At 47.8% G+C, this 20,049-nt stretch overlaps 1 protein-coding gene across 1 annotated transcript in view; it reads left to right on the forward strand.

Moving 5' to 3' along the window:
• Positions 1–463: 463 nt before the first annotated feature.
• Positions 464–20,049, forward strand: part of GNA13 (G protein subunit alpha 13) — a 38,724-nt gene continuing 19,138 nt past the window's right edge. The window contains exons 1-2 of the mRNA XM_056127925.1: positions 464–851; positions 2,651–2,877. Coding sequence (XP_055983900.1) covers positions 569–851; positions 2,651–2,877 — 510 coding nt within the window. The 5' untranslated portion in view covers positions 464–568. The remainder of the gene's footprint in view (positions 852–2,650; positions 2,878–20,049) is intronic.

Here is a 20,049-nt window from a genome sequence, read left to right on the forward strand (position 1 = left end):
CCACCCCCCTCCCGCCCGCCCTTCTCCCCCCCCCCGCGCGCCCCCCGCTCGTAGGCCCCGCCTTTCTTCTTCCCCACGCGCGCACCCGCTCGCAGGCCCCGCCTTTCTTCTTCCCCACGCGCGCACCCGCTCGCAGGCCCCGCCCTTCTTCTCTCCCGCGTGCACGCGCGCGAGTGAGCGACAGAGAGACTCGGCCCGAGAGCGCCGAGCACGGAGGGGGACGGGGCGGAGCCGAGCCGAGGGGGCGGAGCTCCCCGGGGCGGCGGGCGCGCGCACGCACACGCACGCAGGCACGCACGCAGGCTCGCTCGCTCGCCGGGGCCGCCGCCCCTCTCGGGCCCGCCCTCCTCCCCTCCCCTCCCCTCCCCTCCCCGGCCGCGCCGGCCCGCCCTGCGTCCCGGCTCGCGCGCTCGCTCCCTCCCTCCCGCGGCGGGCGCGCTCGCGCCGCCACTGCGCTCCCGGCCGCCAGCCGCGCTGCCCCAGCCGCCCGGCGGCCCGCGACGCGGCGGAGGTGGAGGCGGCCGGCCGCGCCCGCCCAGGCGGCGGCGGCGGCGGCGGCGGCGGCAAGATGGCCGACTTCCTGCCGTCGCGCTCCGTGCTGTCCGTGTGCTTCCCGGGCTGCGTGCTGACGAGCGGCGAGGCCGAGCAGCAGCGCAAGTCCAAGGAGATCGACAAGTGCCTGTCGCGCGAGAAGACCTACGTGAAGCGCCTGGTGAAGATCCTGCTGCTGGGCGCGGGCGAGAGCGGCAAGTCCACCTTCCTCAAGCAGATGCGGATCATCCACGGGCAGGACTTCGACCAGCGCGCGCGCGAGGAGTTCCGCCCCACCATCTACAGCAACGTGATCAAAGGTGCCCGGGGACGCCCCCGCCCCGCGCGCGCCCCCTGCCCGGACGCCCCCCGGCCGCTGGAGCCGTCCCCACCCCACCCCACCACCCCACCCACCCCCCGCGCGCCGGGCTCCCGCGGGCGGCGCCTGCCGGCCCCGGGCAGCTCGCGCCCGGGACGCCGGTCAAGGGCGCCGGGGGTGGGGGTGGAGGGGGGAGGTGACAGCCCCGGGAGCCCGGCGGCGCTCGAGAACCGGGACGGTGGGGACGCGCACTTCTCGAGCGCCCCCGCCTCCCAGCCAGAGGAAGGGTTTTTGCGCCCCCAGCCCCCGGCGGCCCGGGAGGTTTGCCCGGGACCCCGCGCGCCTTCGGGGCGGGCTTGCGGGGTGGCCAGGGGGAGCCCTGGGGGGGTGGGGTGCTGCCCCGTGCGCGGATTGGCATCGTGCATGGGTGTCCCGGGTGCTTGACCCCCCCGGGGCGCGAGGTGCAGACCCCAGCCCAGCCCCTGCACTCTCCCCTCCCCACACACACACACACACCCCAGGTGGCCGCGTTGGGGCGCGGGGACCCAGCTCTCTGCAAACGAAAACTTTGTTCCTCGCGGGGTGGGGTCAGGAGAGGGGAGGGGGGTAGTGCACAAGATGTTTATCCCAAAGGAGGTTTTTGTTGCTGTTGCTGTTTTTTTTTTTTTCAATTTGGTCGTCCAGCGTCTTTAGCGTTCTTGGGGCGCAGATGCTTTCTGCATAAAAGGCCTTTCGGCGGAGGGGAGTGGGGTGGCGGCGCCCCTGGGCTCAGGTGCTGAGCGCCCCGGACTTGGGTGCCGCCACGCTCGCTCGGGGCCTTTGCACGCCCTGGGTTTTACAGTGGAATGCGGGTGCAGGAATGATTCCAGCGGGGCTTCCTTGCAGCCCCACCCCGCCCCTTTTATTTATTTATTTTTTTCCCTCCTCCCCAGCTCAAGGTTTGCGTAGAGGCTTAGTGCTTATGTGGGGGGGGGGGGGGACCTAGGGAAGAGAGAGGCACGAGGCCAGTGGCACGGACCCCCTAAGCCCTGTGCAGTTTAGTTCAGCTGTAAAACGGTTGGACTGACCCTCGCTGGTCACGTTCAGCCTGAAGCCTCATTAAGCTCTGCTTCAAGGCCGCACACTGACCTCGCCATCCCTAAGTGAAGGGACCTTTGTATCTGGATGCAACTGAATTTAAGGAATGTTACGTCAGTGATAGGGTTACCTGAGTTGCTGGCCCGTCGTGAGCCGGGATTCTGTTGGGACACTGGTTCTTGAGTGTCACTTCTTTGGAGCATTTGATTCTGAGATAAAGTCATCAGATAGATTAGTTTGGGGCCTTGGCGTGACCAGAAAATTCACAGCAACAAAAGGTAGTTCCCCCCCCACCTCCTGCACCCCACTCCCACCACCCACCCCCCAATTACCCAGACAAAGCACTTTTAGCAGTTGTGTAACACCATGCATCAAAGAGCAGCGGTGCAGTGGGTTGAAATCTGTTTTCAGATTGGTTTTGTGACAGCCTCCTACCTCGTTATTTTCTAAATTAGAGAATGATGAGAATTTTCAGAAAAGAAGGATTTTATTATGAAAGCCTATTCTTTAAGGTTCTGATTTTTTATGGCCGTGAGCAGCTATCTATTTTTTTTCCCCCTCTCTTTTTGGTAGTTTTGAGAAGTTACAGGTGGTTTGTTTGATACGGGTCTCCTTTTTGGAGATGATGGGCTGGAATCGTTAAGAAACTTAAGAACACAATCCTGGACTAGAACTCAGCTACTATGACTGTGATCACACCCTTTTTTTTCTTTTTAAACTAAGGTATGCGAGTGCTGGTAGATGCTCGAGAGAAGCTTCATATTCCTTGGGGAGATACCTCAAACCAGCTCAATGGAGACAAGATGATGGCATTTGACACCCGGGCCCCCATGGCGGCCCAGGGAATGGTAGAAACCCAAGTTTTTTTACAATATCTTCCCGCCATCAGAGCATTATGGGCAGACAGTGGCATACAGAATGCCTATGACCGGCGTCGGGAATTTCAACTGGTAAGAGATTTGTTCTTTCAAAATGTTGGGATTTTAAGGACTTTAACTTAACCTTGGTTTTAACATACTTTTTTTTTTTGGTTTTCCACTAAGCTACACAAAACAATGTATCCAAAATTTTAGCTGTAGATGGTTTTAGATGGACTCTTTACAAAGCAGGGTAAAAATCAACCCCGTACATTTGTTGACTCTTATTATACTCAGTTGGTCATTTTTCCTTTTTTGAAAGTAAGGTCATCTGATCGTCTTTCTTCTGATTTTCTTCTCTTCCTGAAAATTAATTTCTCCCAATTATATCAACACTGTTTAGCTTTCTAAAAGAAGGGAACTTTTACATTTGTAATGAGAGTTCGGTAACTGAGCCTCCTTGTTGAAGTATGTTAGTTGTCTTTAGAGGTGCTCACTTTACAGTATAGATTATTGCGTGTAGATATTAAGACTTTATACTTTAAAATCTTTAACAGGCGATGTGCCTTGCGCATTTTGTGGCTGTGTGTTTTTATAAATCACATTTAAAAACACATCAGCACATTCTAAAAAATGTTCCTTCTGAAAATAAAAACAATCTTTCTTAGTTTTGTACCTCTGTTTAACTTGGGAAACACCTTGAGTTTATTTCACATGTATTTCTCTACTTTGTTTTAAATAGGAATGCAAGTTAAACATTATAACTGTTACAAAGTAATGAAGACTGGGTGGAAAAGAAAGGATCTCCTACATTAAAGATAGGAAAGTAATAATTGAAATAGATTTTTTTTTAAAGAAGTGTTCTGTAATTTAATAGTGAATGCTTTGATTGTTTTTGGAGTTTTATGATTGTATTCTGAGTTTTATTTGCCCAAGACCGGAAAGATCCCAGGAATGATAGCAATCTAGACTGCAATTTGGAGGGAGTTCAGATCTGATGTGCTTTACTGTAAAACCAAAATAAAGTGACAGTTAGAAATAAGGCCGCTTGGGAAGTTGATGATGTCACCAGCATTGAAGGGAATCGGCAGTCATAGGCGTGACTGCAAAATGCCGTATCGCCAACTGCCGTTGCTAATAGAGTGTACTCAGAGGCAGGCATGGCTATTCAGAGTTCTAGAAAAGTGCCCACCATAGCTTTGATAAAGCCGATTTCCTGGATCTGCGTCTGAGTTTGGATTCCTGGGTGTACCGTAGAGCACAGTCCTGCTGTATACTCTTGGGTATAGTTCTCTTCTTTTAGAGGTGTCTGGTCTTGGGGAATATTTTGCTGCATAATGAAAGGCGGGGGACTACGTCATATCAGTACCGAGACCAAGTAACTGACAGCATGATATATTGAAATTAATAATTTAACCCGACAAATGACCTCTCTCCAATTCCGCATTACACTTGTGGTTGATTTCTGAACTTTGGCCAAATAATTGGTCTTCTGTTTCAGTTATTCCTTGCATCAGCATAAACAAGTGACAAAGAATGTAAAAGTTCATAAATTTCTTTCATTGAACTTAGGCTTCAGTAACGTTTTGATGCTCGCATCTTACATCTTCTCATACCAAATTTCACGTCATTGTTAACAAAGTATTCCTAAGTGAGGTTTGTGGTATTTTTGTGGGGTGTTTTTTTTTTTTTTTTTTTTTTTTTGGTTTTGGTTTTTGCTTTTTTGCCATTAGGACAAGTAGGTTGATGCTAGAGTGATGTTACAGCAGGTAGGACATTTGCCTTGCATGTGGCTGACCCAGTTCTGTTCCCTGGCACCCTGTCTGGTCCCACAGGAACTGCCAGTAATCCCTGAATGCAGAGCCAGGGGTCAGCACTGAGTATAACCAGGTGTGGACCAAAAACCAAAACACAATAAAAAACAGGTAGGTGAAGGGCAGGGCTCCAATCCACGGGGAATTGCCTGTGTCACACGTGTGAGGCTCTGGGTTTCATCCCTGGCACCACAAAAACACTACCACATGATATGGAAAGCCGCTGGGATACAGGCGTGAATGTTCTTGAGTCGGGAGCAAAAAGACGCAGCTCCAGAAGTAAGTGTTTCCTTTCCAAGAAGAGGGACATGGGGCTTGAGGTGGTACAGCAGGGAGGGTGCTTGCCTCGTGTTCTGCTCTGCAGACGCAGAACCCCGTCGGGTCCCCAGCCAGGAGTGATTCTTGAGCGCAGAGCCAGGAGTAAGCAGGAGTAAGCCCTGAGCACCAAACCAAAGCGAACAAGAGAATCATGAAGTGATCTGCTTTTAAACTCCAGGAGGACAGGGATGTTTCTCTTGTATGTATCCCCAGTGTTAGCTCCTGGCCCATGGAGTAGGTGCTTAATTATCATGTTGAGTTAATGACCTAATGCCTTTGGATGTTCTGTGGTACTTGGCAGTGCCTTTGCCCCAGGAAGGCACTTGGGTTCTTAAATTTTTTTTTCTCAGTCATCCTCAGTTCTAGTCTACGTACAGCAACCCCCCTGAATCTGTCTTTTCTACCTTTATGCTCTATGCGTTCGTTCCTCAACTACTACTTTTTTTTTCCTTTTTGGGTCACACCCGACAATGCACAGGCTTTGCACTCAGGAATACTTCTGCCAGTGCTTGGGGGACCATATGGTATGTTGGGAACCGAACCTGGGTTGGCCGCATGCAAGGCAAACACCCTTCCTGCTGTACTATCGCTCCAGCCCTACTGCTACTTTCTTACTTGGACGCCCTGTAATTGGGGCCAGACACAGTGTGGGTTTGCACCAAATGCTTTTGGTCAGTTTCCGTTGGAGAACAGGGCTCAGCTTCTCCCCATGGGTCAAGACTGGTGAGCTGACCTTGGCTCCTACAACCTATAGTTGACTTTTGAGCAGAGCAGGGGCAGGGACACTGGCCCCGTTGTCCTTGAAAATCCAACTGTGAGGACTTCCACAGAACTCAGTAATGGCCTGAGGTTGATAGGGAAGCCTCAGATGGCAGATACCCTCCCTTAACACCTTTCTCATATGTGTTGCTCATAACAGGGAAGTCATGGCAGGGGAAGGTCTTCACCCTCATTTTGAGGAGAGGAAGGGTTGGTCCCGCCAGCTCCCATTAGGTAGAAGGTGGAGACAGGCATGTGAGGTGCAGCTTGTGGGGAATGTGTCGCATTATCCTTTGGCCTTTCCTGCTTTTCCTTCCCGCAGCATTTGTTGGCCCTGTCTCACAGGTCTGTGTCGGGGATGGAGGCAGACAGACGAGTCATGGGACCTCTGCCAGGCTGCTCAGTGCTCGGGTTCTGCACTGCCCTCACTCCCCTTCTGGCGCTGGGTCAGGAGTGCTTCTCCCCAGGGTCTTCTGAGCCTTCCCTGGGCGTGGTGTCACACACCTAGAAGTAAGTGGGTTGCACTGTGCAAATGTAGGACATTCCGGGGTCCCTCCAAATCCTCCTGATCCCTGAGATTATGCCTCCCTGGCTCTCTTCAGAAAACTCTATTGTTACAATTATTTTATTACCGTATTGGTTCCTTGGGGAGTGGAGTATAGCACAGCAGGTAGGGCTTTTGGCTTGCACGCGGCCGACCCAGGTTTGATTTCTCCGTCCTGTTCGGAGAGCCTGACAAGCTACTGAGAGTATCCCGCCTACACGGCAGAGCCTGGCAAGCTCCCCAGTGCATATTTGATAGGCCAAAAACACTAACAAGTCTCACAGTGGAAACATTACTGGTGCCCGCTCAAGCAAATTGATGAGCAACGGGAGGACAGTGCCATAGTGATTGGTTCCTTAGGTCTTACCTTTGCATGTGACTAAATGTCCAGGACCCCCTTGCATCAGACTGACCTGGAGTGAATGTTTCAAACCGAGCAGATTGGGGTCCCCTGGTAGCAGTGAGCAGGCACCAGCTCCTCTCTCTGACTCTCTCCCCTGGGCCAGTCCCGGTGTTCCTTCCCTCTGCGTCCCGCCCTCCTGCTCCTCAGTGTGGACCTTTGGTCTGCCCTTCCTGTCCATCTTACTGGTGCAGGGCCTGGCACTTAACTGTGTGGCCCTGGTTGCTACGCAGCCTCTGAATTCCAAGGTTCTCCTGCAGAGGAGAGACCTTTCTGCCCGTTGATTTGTTCATTTTCTAGGGGATGGGAAAGTCTTACTAGAGGATCCCAATTCTTATTTTTTGCTACATTTAATAACGAGGTCTGCCCGACTGCTCTCCCCATTAAAAGGTCAGACTCTCATATTCTAAATAACCCGGTCTCCTAACTCATTAAATGTAAATCATAAATAGGCCTCTGCTCCCCCATCCTTTAAAGCGTAAACAGCTATGTCCTCTGTTTTACCCTGAATGAAATATTCCTAATAAATGGTTTTTAATTTTGACTAGAAGAAGTAGATGCCAGGGGAAAGGCGAGGAGTTCACAGATAGTATAACTAAAATTAACCTCATTTGTTGCAACCAACAGTTACTAAGCTTACTATAAATTGCAATGCAAACAAAGTGGGGCCGCTGCCTGCCTCTCTGGCTCTCCCGCTGCAGATGAATGACCGCCCTTTCTTCAGGCGGCCATCAGGACAGGGAGAGGCTCCTGGCCCTTCAGCTTGGGGTTTTTGCAGACCATTCCTTTGTTAGTAATAACTCTGGGTGCAAACACTGATGTTTTCTTTCCCAAGCTCCCAAAGGCAAATATTGCCTTTTCTGGTTAGCTTTCAGACGATGGGTAACAAAATAGCTTATTGTGGAAAACAGAAAAATTTAAGATTTATGTTATAGCTTACGGTAGTGTTCCTCAACCAGGGCTTATAGGGTTGCCAGTGGGCCCTCAGGATATTTCAGGCGTGGGCACTGGTGGAAATCACAGAAACGGGGGCCATGGCAGGAGACTAGAGAGAGCCAGCCCGTAGGGTGGGGAAGGGGCTGGTACAGGAAGGAAGCAGGGTTAGAGGTGGAGAAGTGCTGGTCTCAGCTCCCTTTCCAGCACGAGCAGGGTTCTACGTCCTCGGGCGTGTCTGAGCTGGAGTGTGTCTTTGTCGGGCTCCTCCTGGGTGCTGCGTCACCACCAGCCTGCCCTCAAAACCAAGGACATTTGTCAGACAAATGTGCGTGACGGTAGCCGGGGAATCTGGTGATTTGGATGACGACAGAGATGGCAGGCCGCTGCTCCTTTGGCGCTTCCGCAGATGTCCAGAGCCAGTTATATAGGACAGGAAAGTGTGTGACATGGGAGGGACACCCCACGCTTCCTACTTTCTGTGAACACTGCACCATTGTCAGCACTAGTAGAACTTCCTGTAGTGGCCAGTCTTTCTGTGCAGTCCCTAAAGCCAAAACTCTTTGCTTTGTTACCATGGTACCTTTGGTTGGTTAGAAGTCATTTTTCTTAACTCAAATAATACGGTTTGTGCCTCGTTTGTGCCTCTTGACAATCACACCTCTCCCGGCTGATGAGGTAGTTTATTCACAGAGGCTGCATAAGAGCAACAACCAAAAAAGACTGGATAACAGTGTTAACAATGTATCATCAGGCATTGACCTGTGAAAAGAAGCTAGCCGTGCTCTGAATAAAATAGGAACTTCAGTTTGGGCTAAACTATTTACAATGCAGCAGGAATTCGCAGTGCTGTGGAACCGAAGCTCCCTCTTCAGAAAAGAATTTGTTCCCCCAACTGCACCCAAGGCTGCTCCTGCACTCTGGGTTGGGGACGACGGAACCCGCACCGCAGTACTGTTACAGGCTCGTGTTCATTCTTTAACTCGTGGGCGTGCCCTAAAAACTGAATCCGTTACTACTTCTTACCAGAAACTGTCATATTTCTGAAGGATTTGGTCCATTTTCTTTATGAATTGGGAAAAAATGTTTGACACCAACTTGCTGAAACTCATCTTCTGCAGATTCTAGAGATAAAATAGTTTAGCCTTTGTGATAGAAGAAGTTATCTAGAACTGGTTTTCAGCCCCTGGTCCACAGATGTAGAATGTTGAAAACCACTAATAGAGAACATTAGAGAGAGTAGAAATGAAAAAATTTAGGTCTTCTTTAGTGGGAACTAGCTTCGTATTAGAATATATTTTAATCTAAATCTTGGAAGCTCAGAGCAAAAATATAGTTTACATTAAAAACAGGATGTTTGATACTTGCTTTTAAATTTTTTAATTAAAAAAATTCCTTTTTGATGGGGGGTCGTCACTCCTGGCTGTGCTCAGGGCTTCCTTCTGGCTCTACGCTCAGAGATCACTTTTGGTGGCGTTCTAGGGACCGGGGTGGTTCGGGCTGGAGACTTAATCTGCCTTGGCCGCCAACTGGGCTGCATGGTTCAGTACTAGGATCACTGGGGCTGTACCCTCGAGTGCATTGGATTGAACCTCAGGCCAGGCCCTAGCGCAGCCTAAACAGGCACCGGTCTCTTTCTCTGGCAAATTCCCTTTTGTGCTTATGAGCACGTGGTTTTTTTAATACTCTAAAAGGTTTGGTAAAGATTGCCTGGTACTTTTCAAAACTGTCACATGCATTGTCATTTAAATGTTTTCAAGAAACAAACCAGCAGTGCTGGGGCTGTGAGTGATAGCAAAGCGGGTAGGGCGTTTGCCGTGCACAGCCGACCCGAGTTCGATTCCAGCATCCCATATGGTCCCCCGAGCACCGCCAGGAGTAATTTCTGAGTGCACGAGCCAGGAATAGCCCCTGTGCATCGCCAGGTTAAAACAAAAAACAAACCAGCAGTGCTGTTGTCTCAGTTCCACTGGCCAAATAATTGAGGCGCCTCCATCTTAGTTTGGGGCTCTGTGACGCCTCACGCCATGGAGGTCGTTGGTGCTAGGGCAGACCCGGGGGCCGCCATCTGCTGCTGGCTGTTGTGCAAATACTCAGCAGCACTACATCTGTGGAACATTCTTTGCTCTCATTCCCAGCCTCTACTGACTGGCACTCACGCATACAAATAACTGATTAACACCCCCTGTTAACTTCTAGCACATTGCTTTGGGTATTTGTCAGATTTCATTAAGAATACATTCACATCATTGTTGTTGTATTTTTAATGTTCTACTTTATTAACCTAGATTATAGTCCTGATGTCAGTAATCTTACATGACTATTAATGATAAATGTACTTAGTGTGTTAACAGTTCGTTGCGGTCATTTGGTATGGGAAAGACTGAATCTTCACTGTGAGAACTAGCGGTGCTGGCAGTCCTCGGTTGATTCTCCATCAGTGAATATAGGGTTTTTTGTTTGCGTTTGTTATTTGGGCAGAGCAGGGAATTGAACCCAGGGCCTGACACTTTCAAGACTGGTGCTCTCATCACTGGATCATATCCCTAACCGGAATGTGAGTTTTCACATAAATGGGAAAAGAGGTTGGGGCGAGGAAAATAGCTCATGTGGGAGAGAGCACGAGGCCCTGAGCTTAGTCCCTGCCCTGCATGCCCCCTCCCCTCCCTTCCACCACCAGTTATGGGCCTCGTGGCCCCAGAGCACCCCTGGGCCTGAGCAGCAAACCGTCTGACCTGCACTGCTAGGCTGAGCATTGCTGAGGGCAACACTGTCATGCTGTCAGTTATGTGAAGGGCAGCTGTAAATATTCACAGGAAAGCGTGGTTTGGAAATTGGCACAGACTGGGTTATCTTGTCCAGATTTGCTCTTGGTTTGGATAAGAGGCTACCAGAATTCTTTGATTCTTTATTGTTTGGGGGGGTCACATCTGGCAGTTCTCAGGGCATACTCCTGACTCTGTATACAGGGATCACTCTGGTGGGACTCAGGGGACCATTTGGGGTTGCAGGAATTGAACAGGTTGGCCGGTTGCAAGGCAAGTGCCCTACCCACTGCTCTGGGCCTGATTCTTTTTATTTGCATTGTTTCTCATGTATTTGTCAGTTTTCATACTTGCCAGTCTTCTACATTGTCGCAGTTACAATTTTTGGTTAGAGCTTTCCTGGGGAGTCCAGGAGATGATTCAAAGGACTGGAGATCAGACTTCACATGCAGTGCCCTGGCCTTGCAGTGCTTTGTCTCCAGCACTGCAGGGGAGATGCAGTTACCCTTAAACATCCTTGAGCACCACTGTGCTGTAAATCAACAACAGTGATTTTTTTTTTTATATCCTTTACTGAAGTACTTAGATTTTTTTTCCCCTGCCTGTATGATACAGTTCAATTAAATTTTGTCTCTCCTGTGATCATGCTTTGTTGCAAGGTGCCTTTCCCCCACCCCACCACGTGTTACAGCCACACTAGCTATCGTTAGAATGGACTGATAGTGACCAAGGAAATGAGTCTGTTTTGAGCAGTGGTCTTGGCTAAAGTGAGCAGTCTGTTGCCTTTTCTATTGTAATTTCTTATTTGATCAAAAGGAGTAAAGCTTTTTAAATCAGTGCAGTGGGTGAACTCTTTCATCCTCAACTTCCCTGCAGTAGGGACAGAATAAGTTTGTAGGATCATTCCTCATTGATGTATTTTGGCTTTTGGTTTAAACTTGTAGGACTTGCATATCCGGTGTCGGTCCATTGAATTTGACTTTGTAGCTTCCAAAAGATTAAAATAACCATGTTCAAATTCATTGATGTGTTTTACATAATGTAAAACTTTCAATCAGTGTTTTAATATCACTGAACCTTGAAATTTTACAAATGTTTTAATATCACGGCCTTGACATTTGATGGGGTTTTCTGATTTGCTGTGGGGATAAAGTGGGTCTAGTTGGCCAGCCGGGTCTCCGCCCCCCCCCCCCCCCCGCATTGGGACTGTGTGCTTGAGTGAGTCCCCCCTGCCCCTCTGCATTTCTGCTTCTGCAGCGGTGGGTGGGAAGGGAGTGATCCAAGGGCCGCCTGCTATTCACTGTTTGAAGGATTACGTGAGATAATCCATGTAAAACCTTTGGAGCAGTGCCTGACATGAATTAGCCATATTGGTAACATCTGTTGATATTCCTAATGTGCACTATGCATATAAAACATGTCCTTTTTAAAGAAATCATTGTCAGCTTTGCTTCGATTCACTCTCTGAATTATTTTTTGTTAGTTTTGTTGTGGGGGGCCGCACCCAGTGGTGCTCAGGGCTCATTCCTAGCTCTGTGCTCAGGGATCACTCCTGGTGGGCTCAGGGCAATTGAACCTGGGTCAGCCACGTGCAGGGCAAGCACCCTGCCTGCTGTATTGTGCTCCGGCCCGTCAGTCCCCGAACTTGACTACCATTATATTAGTTCTGAATTCTAAATAATGTAAAATATGATTCACGTTGTTGTTAGACCATGTATTATTTCTAATAAAGGTAATACATCAAAGATAGTGTTGGAGGTTTTCATTGCCAGTGACCTAATGGCATTATAAGGCAACAAGAACCAACGTTCTTGTTCCTAATTTCTTTCCACTAGCATATTAACGTTTTGTGAAACTTGGTTTGATTTTTTTCAGAATTCTCAGTGTTTGAAACAAAAGAAATCCAGATATTCAAGCCTAGTATTCATTTGCAAATTAGTTTTGTGCTTGACTAGCTTTTTCTTGCATAAATCATCATGCTCAGATGAACAAATTTTACCTTCAGTTTTAGCTTTGGTTGACTCAAATTTTCCATCTCCTCAAATAATACGTGAACTTTTAATCCATATTAAAGTTACTCTGGGGGCAGAGAGAGAAGCAGGTAAGATGCTTGCCTTGCATGTGACAATCCTGGTTCGATCCCTGGCACCACATATATACGTCCCACACAAGTGTCCCTTGAGCACCATCTGGAGTTCCTAAGCACAGAACTAGGAGTAATTTGGGCACAGTCAGGTGTGGCCCAAAAGTCGGAAAAAGAAAAAGACAAAAAAAAATTTTGTTCTCGGGGGCTGGAGAGATAGCACGGTGGGTAGAGCGTTTGCCTTGCATGCGGCTGACCCGGGTTCGATTCCCAGCGTCCCCTGAGCATCGCCAGGTGTGACCCAAAAAGCAAAAAAAAAAAAAATTGTTCTTGATATGTTTTCTTGATAGAGTTCATTTCTGAAGCATTTGAAACGACGTTTTTTATGCATCTATTTCTTTATGGTTACTCCTTTGGTATGTGTAGGGTTTTTTTTTCCTCTTTTGTTTTGTTTCTTTGGTTTGTTGTCTTTGATTTGGCCACACCCAGCAGTGTGAAACCCCGGCAGTGTTGGTTGCGTCTTCCCACTTTCTCTGAGAGTGTAGCCAGAATTATTTCATTGTTGAAATTCTGCTTGTTTCTGGAACGCTCCGGGAAGGGCGGGCTGAAGCAGCCAAGCATAGTCCTTGTTTCCCCGAGAGGGACAGCGGAGAGGCCTTTGGCGTACGTGCAGGAGGCCCCTGCAAGTGCCCCTGCCACCACCCCCCCTCCCCGCCTCCCCCTGCTGCTGCCGTCTCTGTGTCCTTGGTCGCAGTCCTCCCTGGGCTCTGCTCGCCTTTGCCCGCACTAGAAGAAGAGTTGGCATTACTCAGGTCGAACCGGGCTTTTGAGCCACTGGTCTAAGACGCGCGTGCGCACGCACACACACACACCAGAAAGACCCTTAGAAGATTTCATGTTCTGTGAATTTTTAGAATGTCTGACCAAAATCTTACCAGCATTCCTACTTAATAGGAAGCAAATAAACACATTTCAAATTTGTTCCCCTTGAAGGCAAAAAAGGAAACATTTTCTTGACTTTGACATTAAAAACAAAGTTGGGAATAGACAAAAGATTTCTAGTACTTCTCCCCCACATATTCCCCCCCCCCCCCCCCCAAGAACAATAGTGTGCTTGGGGTCTTTGAGCCAAAGCAGCTTCTTTTAGCTTATGAAGAAGTTTCTTTTGAAACTCTTCTAGAAAAGCCAAAGGGGAAAAAAGAGAGTCGGGGGCTGGGATTGGGTCCATCCTGCATTTGGCCCCAGCAGCACACACCCACCGGCCTTAGCGTTGAGCTCCCCTAGTTGGCAAAGGATCAGCAGTAGAAAAAGAGTTGGAAGAATGATAAGACTTTGACTTTCTGATATCCTGTTTACTCTCTGCTGCTTACTGTCTTCCTATTTCCTGGTAATAGTTCTAAAATTTATTTTTCTGTTAAGTAGGATGAATCCCCAAGTTAGAAGGTAGCAGAGAGCCAGAGAGAGGGGACGGCAGTAACGGTGCTTGCCTTCCACAGGGCTGACCCGGATTCGGTCCCCGTCACCCCGAGGAGTCCGGTCAGTGACCCTGAGCTCAGAGCCAGGAGTAATTCCCGAGACTGATGGGTGTAGCTCAGAAACAAAACAAAAAAAGCCACATAGAGAACCTGGCATCTTTCATCAAGTGATTTTTTTTTTTTAAGGCTTTATGACGTGAAGTGTGGTGTGATACTCATCTGTGATACTGAGAGCAAAATTCAGGGCGACTGCGAGCAGTGAGCAGCTGCGTTAGGTCTTCTGAGTTGCCGTAGAGCCGACCACAGATTATTGCCTTGCCAATTCTGCTACATAGGACCTAACCAATGAGATTTATGTGGTGTACTCCAGAAAAATAAATTGCTATTCAAATGTAAGATCAATTCCTTTTCATTGATTTTAGAAACCTAAATAATTGAATGCTGTGTATACACAAAGCAGCTATTTATTATAGTTGAAGTATAGAGAAAAGCATGCTATGGTTTAGCCTGTTGAGTGAAAATATTGCCGTAAAGGGGACCAGAGAGAGGTACAGGGTTTACGGTGCTTGCCCTGCATATAGCTGACAGCGCTAGATATGACCCAATTCCTCAAATAAATACAAAGAAATTTTAAAAATATATTTGGATAATTTACTATTTTTAACTTGCTTGTACAGCAAAACTACTTACCCACTACAACTTGAAAATGATAGGGACTTTCCTCCCTTTTTTTTTTTTTTTTTTGCTTTTAGACCACATGTCGCGATGTTCAGGGGTTACTCCTGGCTTTGCACTCAGAAACTACTCCTGGTGGTGCTCGGAGAATCATTTGGGATACCCGGGTTCGAACCTAGGCCAGCCACATGCCAGGCCGAGTGCCCTTATGACTCTACCATCACTCTGCTCTGATTTTTAACATAAGTATATGTATTTTAGCTCCTGAGCGTGGCCCAATCCCCAACCCTCTGTCCTCAAAAAGGAAAAAGCCCTGTAAAACAGTGAAGGTAATATACTTGTGTAAGTGAAGTTTTCTTAACTTTTAAAGTTCTCTTATCAAGTGTTGTGACCCCTTTTTGAAAATTATTTTTGAGTCACTGTGAAATACACCGTTCCAAAGTTGTTTGTGATTGGGTTTCAGTCATACAGTGTTCGAGCACCCGTCCCTTTACCAGTGCACATTTCCCACCACCGGTGTCCCCGGTTTCCCTCCCACATGCCAACCCCCCTGCCTGCCTCTGTGAAGGGTACTTTTCTTCTCTCTTTCCTTTTGGACATTATGGTTTGCAATACTCAAGGGTTATAATGTTTATCCGTTTACCTGCTTTCAGCACTCAGTTCTTGTCCAGAGTGACCGTTTCCAATTATCATAGTGGTCCCTTCTCTATTCTAATTGCTGTCCACCACGCCTTCCCCCCCCCCCCCCCCCCCCCCCAGTACTGTGGCAAGCTTCCAACCGTGGACCAGTCCTCCTGTCCCCTGTTTTTTCTGTCCTTGGATATTACTCTCATCATTTTTTATGTCCCACAGAAAAAGTGAAGTCATTCTATGTCTCTCTTCTCTGATTCTTTTCACTCAGTTTGATACTCTTAGCGTCCATCCATTTATAAGCAGATTGTATGAATATTTTTCTTTGTGACTGTGTACTATTCCATTGTGTAGGTGTGTCATAGTTTGCTTATCCAGTTGTCTATTATTAGGCACTCAGGTTGTTCCCAGATTCTGGCTGTTGTGCGTAGTCCGTAGTCCTGCTTGAACATGAAGTGCAGCTGTAACTACTTTGTAGGTTGATACTGTAATTCAGTAAGAAACATTCTTCCAACCTATTGTATAATTTTTAGGTTGTTTTATGACATTCCCTGGCGCTCAGGGCTTACTTCTGGCTCTCTGCTCAGGGAGCACTCCTGATGGGCCTTGGGGAACCACATAGGGTGCCCGGGATCAAACCCAGGTCATTTGTACGAGGCAAGCACAGTGTCTGCTGCTCTGTTCTCCAGCCCAACTTTACCCATTTGTCTTTAAGAAGATACATTTTTTGGAAAAACTCCTTTTTTTAAAAAAAAAAAAGAGAGAGAACAACTTCATTCTGGAAATTCATTCTTTTGGTAGGAATACGTATATAATTTTTGGTATTTTTATATGTAACTATAACTTAAGCTATATGAAAGTAGTGAGATTTTGAACATGACTTTAAAAGCACCTATTTCCATTATAATCTGAGTTCTTTCCTCCAGTGTCAAAAATCAAGAACAAATATAAAAGGCACTGAGGACAAGAAACCCTTGGGTAGCAGATTTCAGAAGGAGCTGTCATTTAACCGGTCCCTCCACAGCCAGCTAATGACATGGTACTGACACCTGTTAGTGGGCCAGGCATATTTTTACAGGCTTTGTATGTGCCAGTGAACTAAAAGAATACTGGTCTTAGATGCTATTTAGGGAAACTTCATCAAAATAGGCAAATAATCAACATGTGCTGAAAAGAAAAGTTAGCAGCGCGGGAACAGAAAAATGGTCTGAGATGGGGAGGAGAAAATGTCAGGGCGGGCGAGGAAAGGGAAGGGGGCTTCCATAGCCCTCACCCCCCAAGCGCCACATGTCCAGTGCAGTGCCTGTGGTGGGAGAAAGCTTGCCGCGCCTCTGACGGGGAGGAAGGGCGGCCTGTCATCATCTGGAGTTCCTGAGTAAGAGGGCCAGAGGCTAGTGTAGAGTCTGAGGGAAAGACCCTGGAAGTAAGGTATCAGGTTCTGGGGAAAATCACTGGGATTCTACTGTTGAGCATGAGACGGGGGGAGGGGATGTTCGATTGATTCAGGTTCCTCGCCTTTGACTGTCTGGTCATTGGTGGTGTTTGTGTAAAGTGCCAAGATTTTGCAGATAAAAGACTTGGGTGAGGGGGTGGAATAAAACAAATGTGCGTGTATTCAATTGTGAGACATTCATTTAGAATTAGATTATTTGATACGTGAGTCTGGACCATAGAACAGAGCTCTCGGCTAGAAGTGGACATTCAGGAGATGATAGCGGACGCACACATCCTCGGAGGAAGCGTGGGATGGGAGAGGGGGGGCGCGGGATAATTTCGAGGTACTCCAGGCCTCCTGAGAATGTCAGAGAACACTGGCAGAAGTGATGGGGGGGGGGGGGATGATAGAGATTTGGGGATATTTTATGCAGTGGAAGTCAGGAAAGTATTTCAGAGCCGGAAAATGGGACCAGAGGTGTCACATCTGCCAAGAGCCTCTAGGAAGCTGGAGTCCCCTCCCCAAGGCCAGGTCCCTTGGTTTTTGGCAGCGGGAAGATTATTGCTGACTAGCGGGTGATGTGGTGAGAAAGCAGCCAGGATGGAAGGGCTTGAGGAGGGAAGAGAGGGGAGGAAGTGGGGAAGATTCACTTGAAATCATGCTGACTGGTCTCGTTTCCTTTTTGTGGTACTTTTAACCACCTGGCCTCATAGGTTGGGTTTTTTTCCCAAACCCTTTTAGAGTTCAAGAGGATGTTGCCTGCATCTTCACCATTTTCTTTGACTCCCAGGGGAGTTGGTGACAGTTCCCAGCATGGTCAGCGTGTGACAGAGCCAGCCATGAAGAGCTCCTCACTGTGTTCTCGATGGTTGGTCCTGTGACCACTCCTCTCATGAGGGCAGTGTACTCTCCTCTCTTCATCTGTTAAGCGCTTGTCTCTCTTTGCTTTGTGCCTTGAAAAAGCATGTTTGGAATACCTGTACACCCTTGGGATTCAAGCCGCGCCTCCAGCGGCCTTAATGGGAACTCCCAATGCAACGGTGATGGCAAATGCTGCTGCTAAGTGCTGTGTTTACTGCACGGGGAAGGGGGGTGCTTTCTGCCCCAGTGATGCGGAGTATGCAGTCACCAAGTGTGGGGCAGCCTGGAAGGGGCCTCAGTGCACACACAGTTGAGTCACGTGGGTCTCTGTATAAAACACAGGCGCGTTGAAGGTTGAGAACATTGCTCGTTTTAGAGACAGATCCCAGTTCCCACTTGGGTCCCTTAGCCCCTGTCTGACGTTTACTGCCGTGCTTTCCTGCTTGTCCTAACACCATCGACCAAGTAGTGATTTGGAAACAGGAACTCATATATGCCAGTACTAATTTTCTGTTTCCTACATTCATCCGAGTTTGGGAACATTCAGAAAACAGGCAGTGCATTGCTGTCTGACGTTGGAGTGGTAGATGGGGGGTGGGGGGTGCGGGGGGGGGGGGGTAGGTAATTAGTTCCTGTGTAAAGTGGGCAGTTGCACCTTTTCTGCTGGGAGAGATTCGGGATGATGAATTGAACACTAACAAGGTAATCTGGGTTTACCTCTCACCTGCTGTGCTATTTTAGGTATGGCATTACTTGAGTAATTAACGTTGACTGCTAGTGTTCATTTGGTTGTTGTGTAATGTTTGAGTTGTGGGGATTTCAAGATGCCCTCCAGCACGTTCTCATAGAGCAGAACTTTCCACATAGTGTGTGTTCATGAGGACTTAGGAGTATTATGAAATGTTCTTAATGGCCCCCGTTTGGATTGCAGGGGAATTGAAACTATATTTGGGAAGTATGTGTCAATTGGAAAACTATATTCCTTTTTTATTTTTAACAATTGAGGTCACTTTTTGAGAATCAAAAAAAAAAAAAACCATGGGAAGTTCCTAGTTCTGTCAAAAGATGAGCATCATGTGCTATTGGGGTTATAAATGATTGAGGCTTCAACAAAGTATTTTAGAGCTGGCGCAATAGTGCAGAGGGAATGGCACTTGCATTGCTTGCAACCAAGCCAGGTTCAATCCCCAGCATCCCATACGGTCCCCTGAGCACCGCCAGGTGTGGCCCCAAACCCAAAAAATTAAAAAATATATTTTAAGGACTTTCTCAGGTGTTCAAAAACTAAGCTTTTTAGTGGTATCATTATATGAAAACTGAAAAGTAGATATTATTTTGGGTTTTTTTTTGGGGGGGAAGGGGGTGGAGGGAATTACAGCCTCTAGAATCCGAAATAACTTTTTACGGTTTGAATTCTGATTTTCATTTTAGCAGTCACCCAGTTTGTCTCTGTGCCCTTCCCCAAGGCGTCCTTCTCGATGTTACCTTTTGGGGTTTAGATCTAATGTTGGATATTGAGATAAGCTTTTCTGTACTTTCTGTACACTTTTGTATCCTGTTCATTTCATTGGAACATGAGCATTTCCTGGAGGAGGTGATTTTTCTCAGAGCACGGGTGAGGCATTGTTCTAGAAATGGATGTCACTGCAATGAGAGGTGCTTTTGCTCTGTATACACACACACATATTCACATATATCTTACAAGTTGAAGTGATGGTGTGAAATGATAACAGAGTAAATAGAAAACGCATCTTACCATATTACTGCCCTATTGAACATCTTGATTTTATGTCAGACTAGCCCATCTTTGTATTATTAGACTCTTTTCTCACATTGAAATTTGTATTTAATTTGAGTGGGGGCCTCGTGATCCCCCAGGCCTGTACTCAGTAATCCTCAGGGGACCATGTGGTACTGGGAACTGAACCGGTCAGCCACATGTGAGGCATGTGCCTTCACTTTCGACAGTCTCTGTTCCCTGTATGTCAGCAGAAATGCTGACCTCCTTGCTGAAATCTCTGTGTGTGGCTTTTTGGTGTTTATTGTGGGGGTGGAAGGGCTGGGCTGGGGAAGTCTTCTTCCTCAAGGCTTCGGTCCCAGGGCGACGGAGGCCCTGCAGGGCGCGAGAGTCCTGTGTGCTGCTCAGACTCAATGATGCTGAGGTGGTGGGGGGGCAAACTCAGGCATCCAGTCCAGCCCTCTCTGCCCTCACCCTGCCCAGAAAGAGGGGCCAGAGCTCTCCTATAGCACACGACCACCCAGCTCCCCTCATGAACCCAGCCATAAGGAAGACATTACTGTTTTCCTGACTGGAATGAAGGGTGCATAATTCTTACATAGGGTTTCCAAGAGGGATTGATACTTCAAGATAATTACATTGAACAGTGCTAAGATACATATGCATACATATAAGATACATATGTGTCTCTAAAGCCTTAACTAGATGTGTGGCTAAATCTTTTTCTCTTTATTCAAATGCTGTCCCTATTTTGCAGCTTTTCTATAGAATTAATTACAAAACTACATCATATACTTCATGTTAAGTATAAACCGGGGTTTGGTGGGACTACAGC

The sequence above is a fragment of the Sorex fumeus genome, unplaced genomic scaffold, assembly GCF_029834395.1.
Source record: "Sorex fumeus unplaced genomic scaffold, SorFum_2.1 ptg000063l, whole genome shotgun sequence".
In the NCBI taxonomy this organism is placed as follows: Eukaryota; Metazoa; Chordata; class Mammalia; order Eulipotyphla; family Soricidae; genus Sorex; species Sorex fumeus.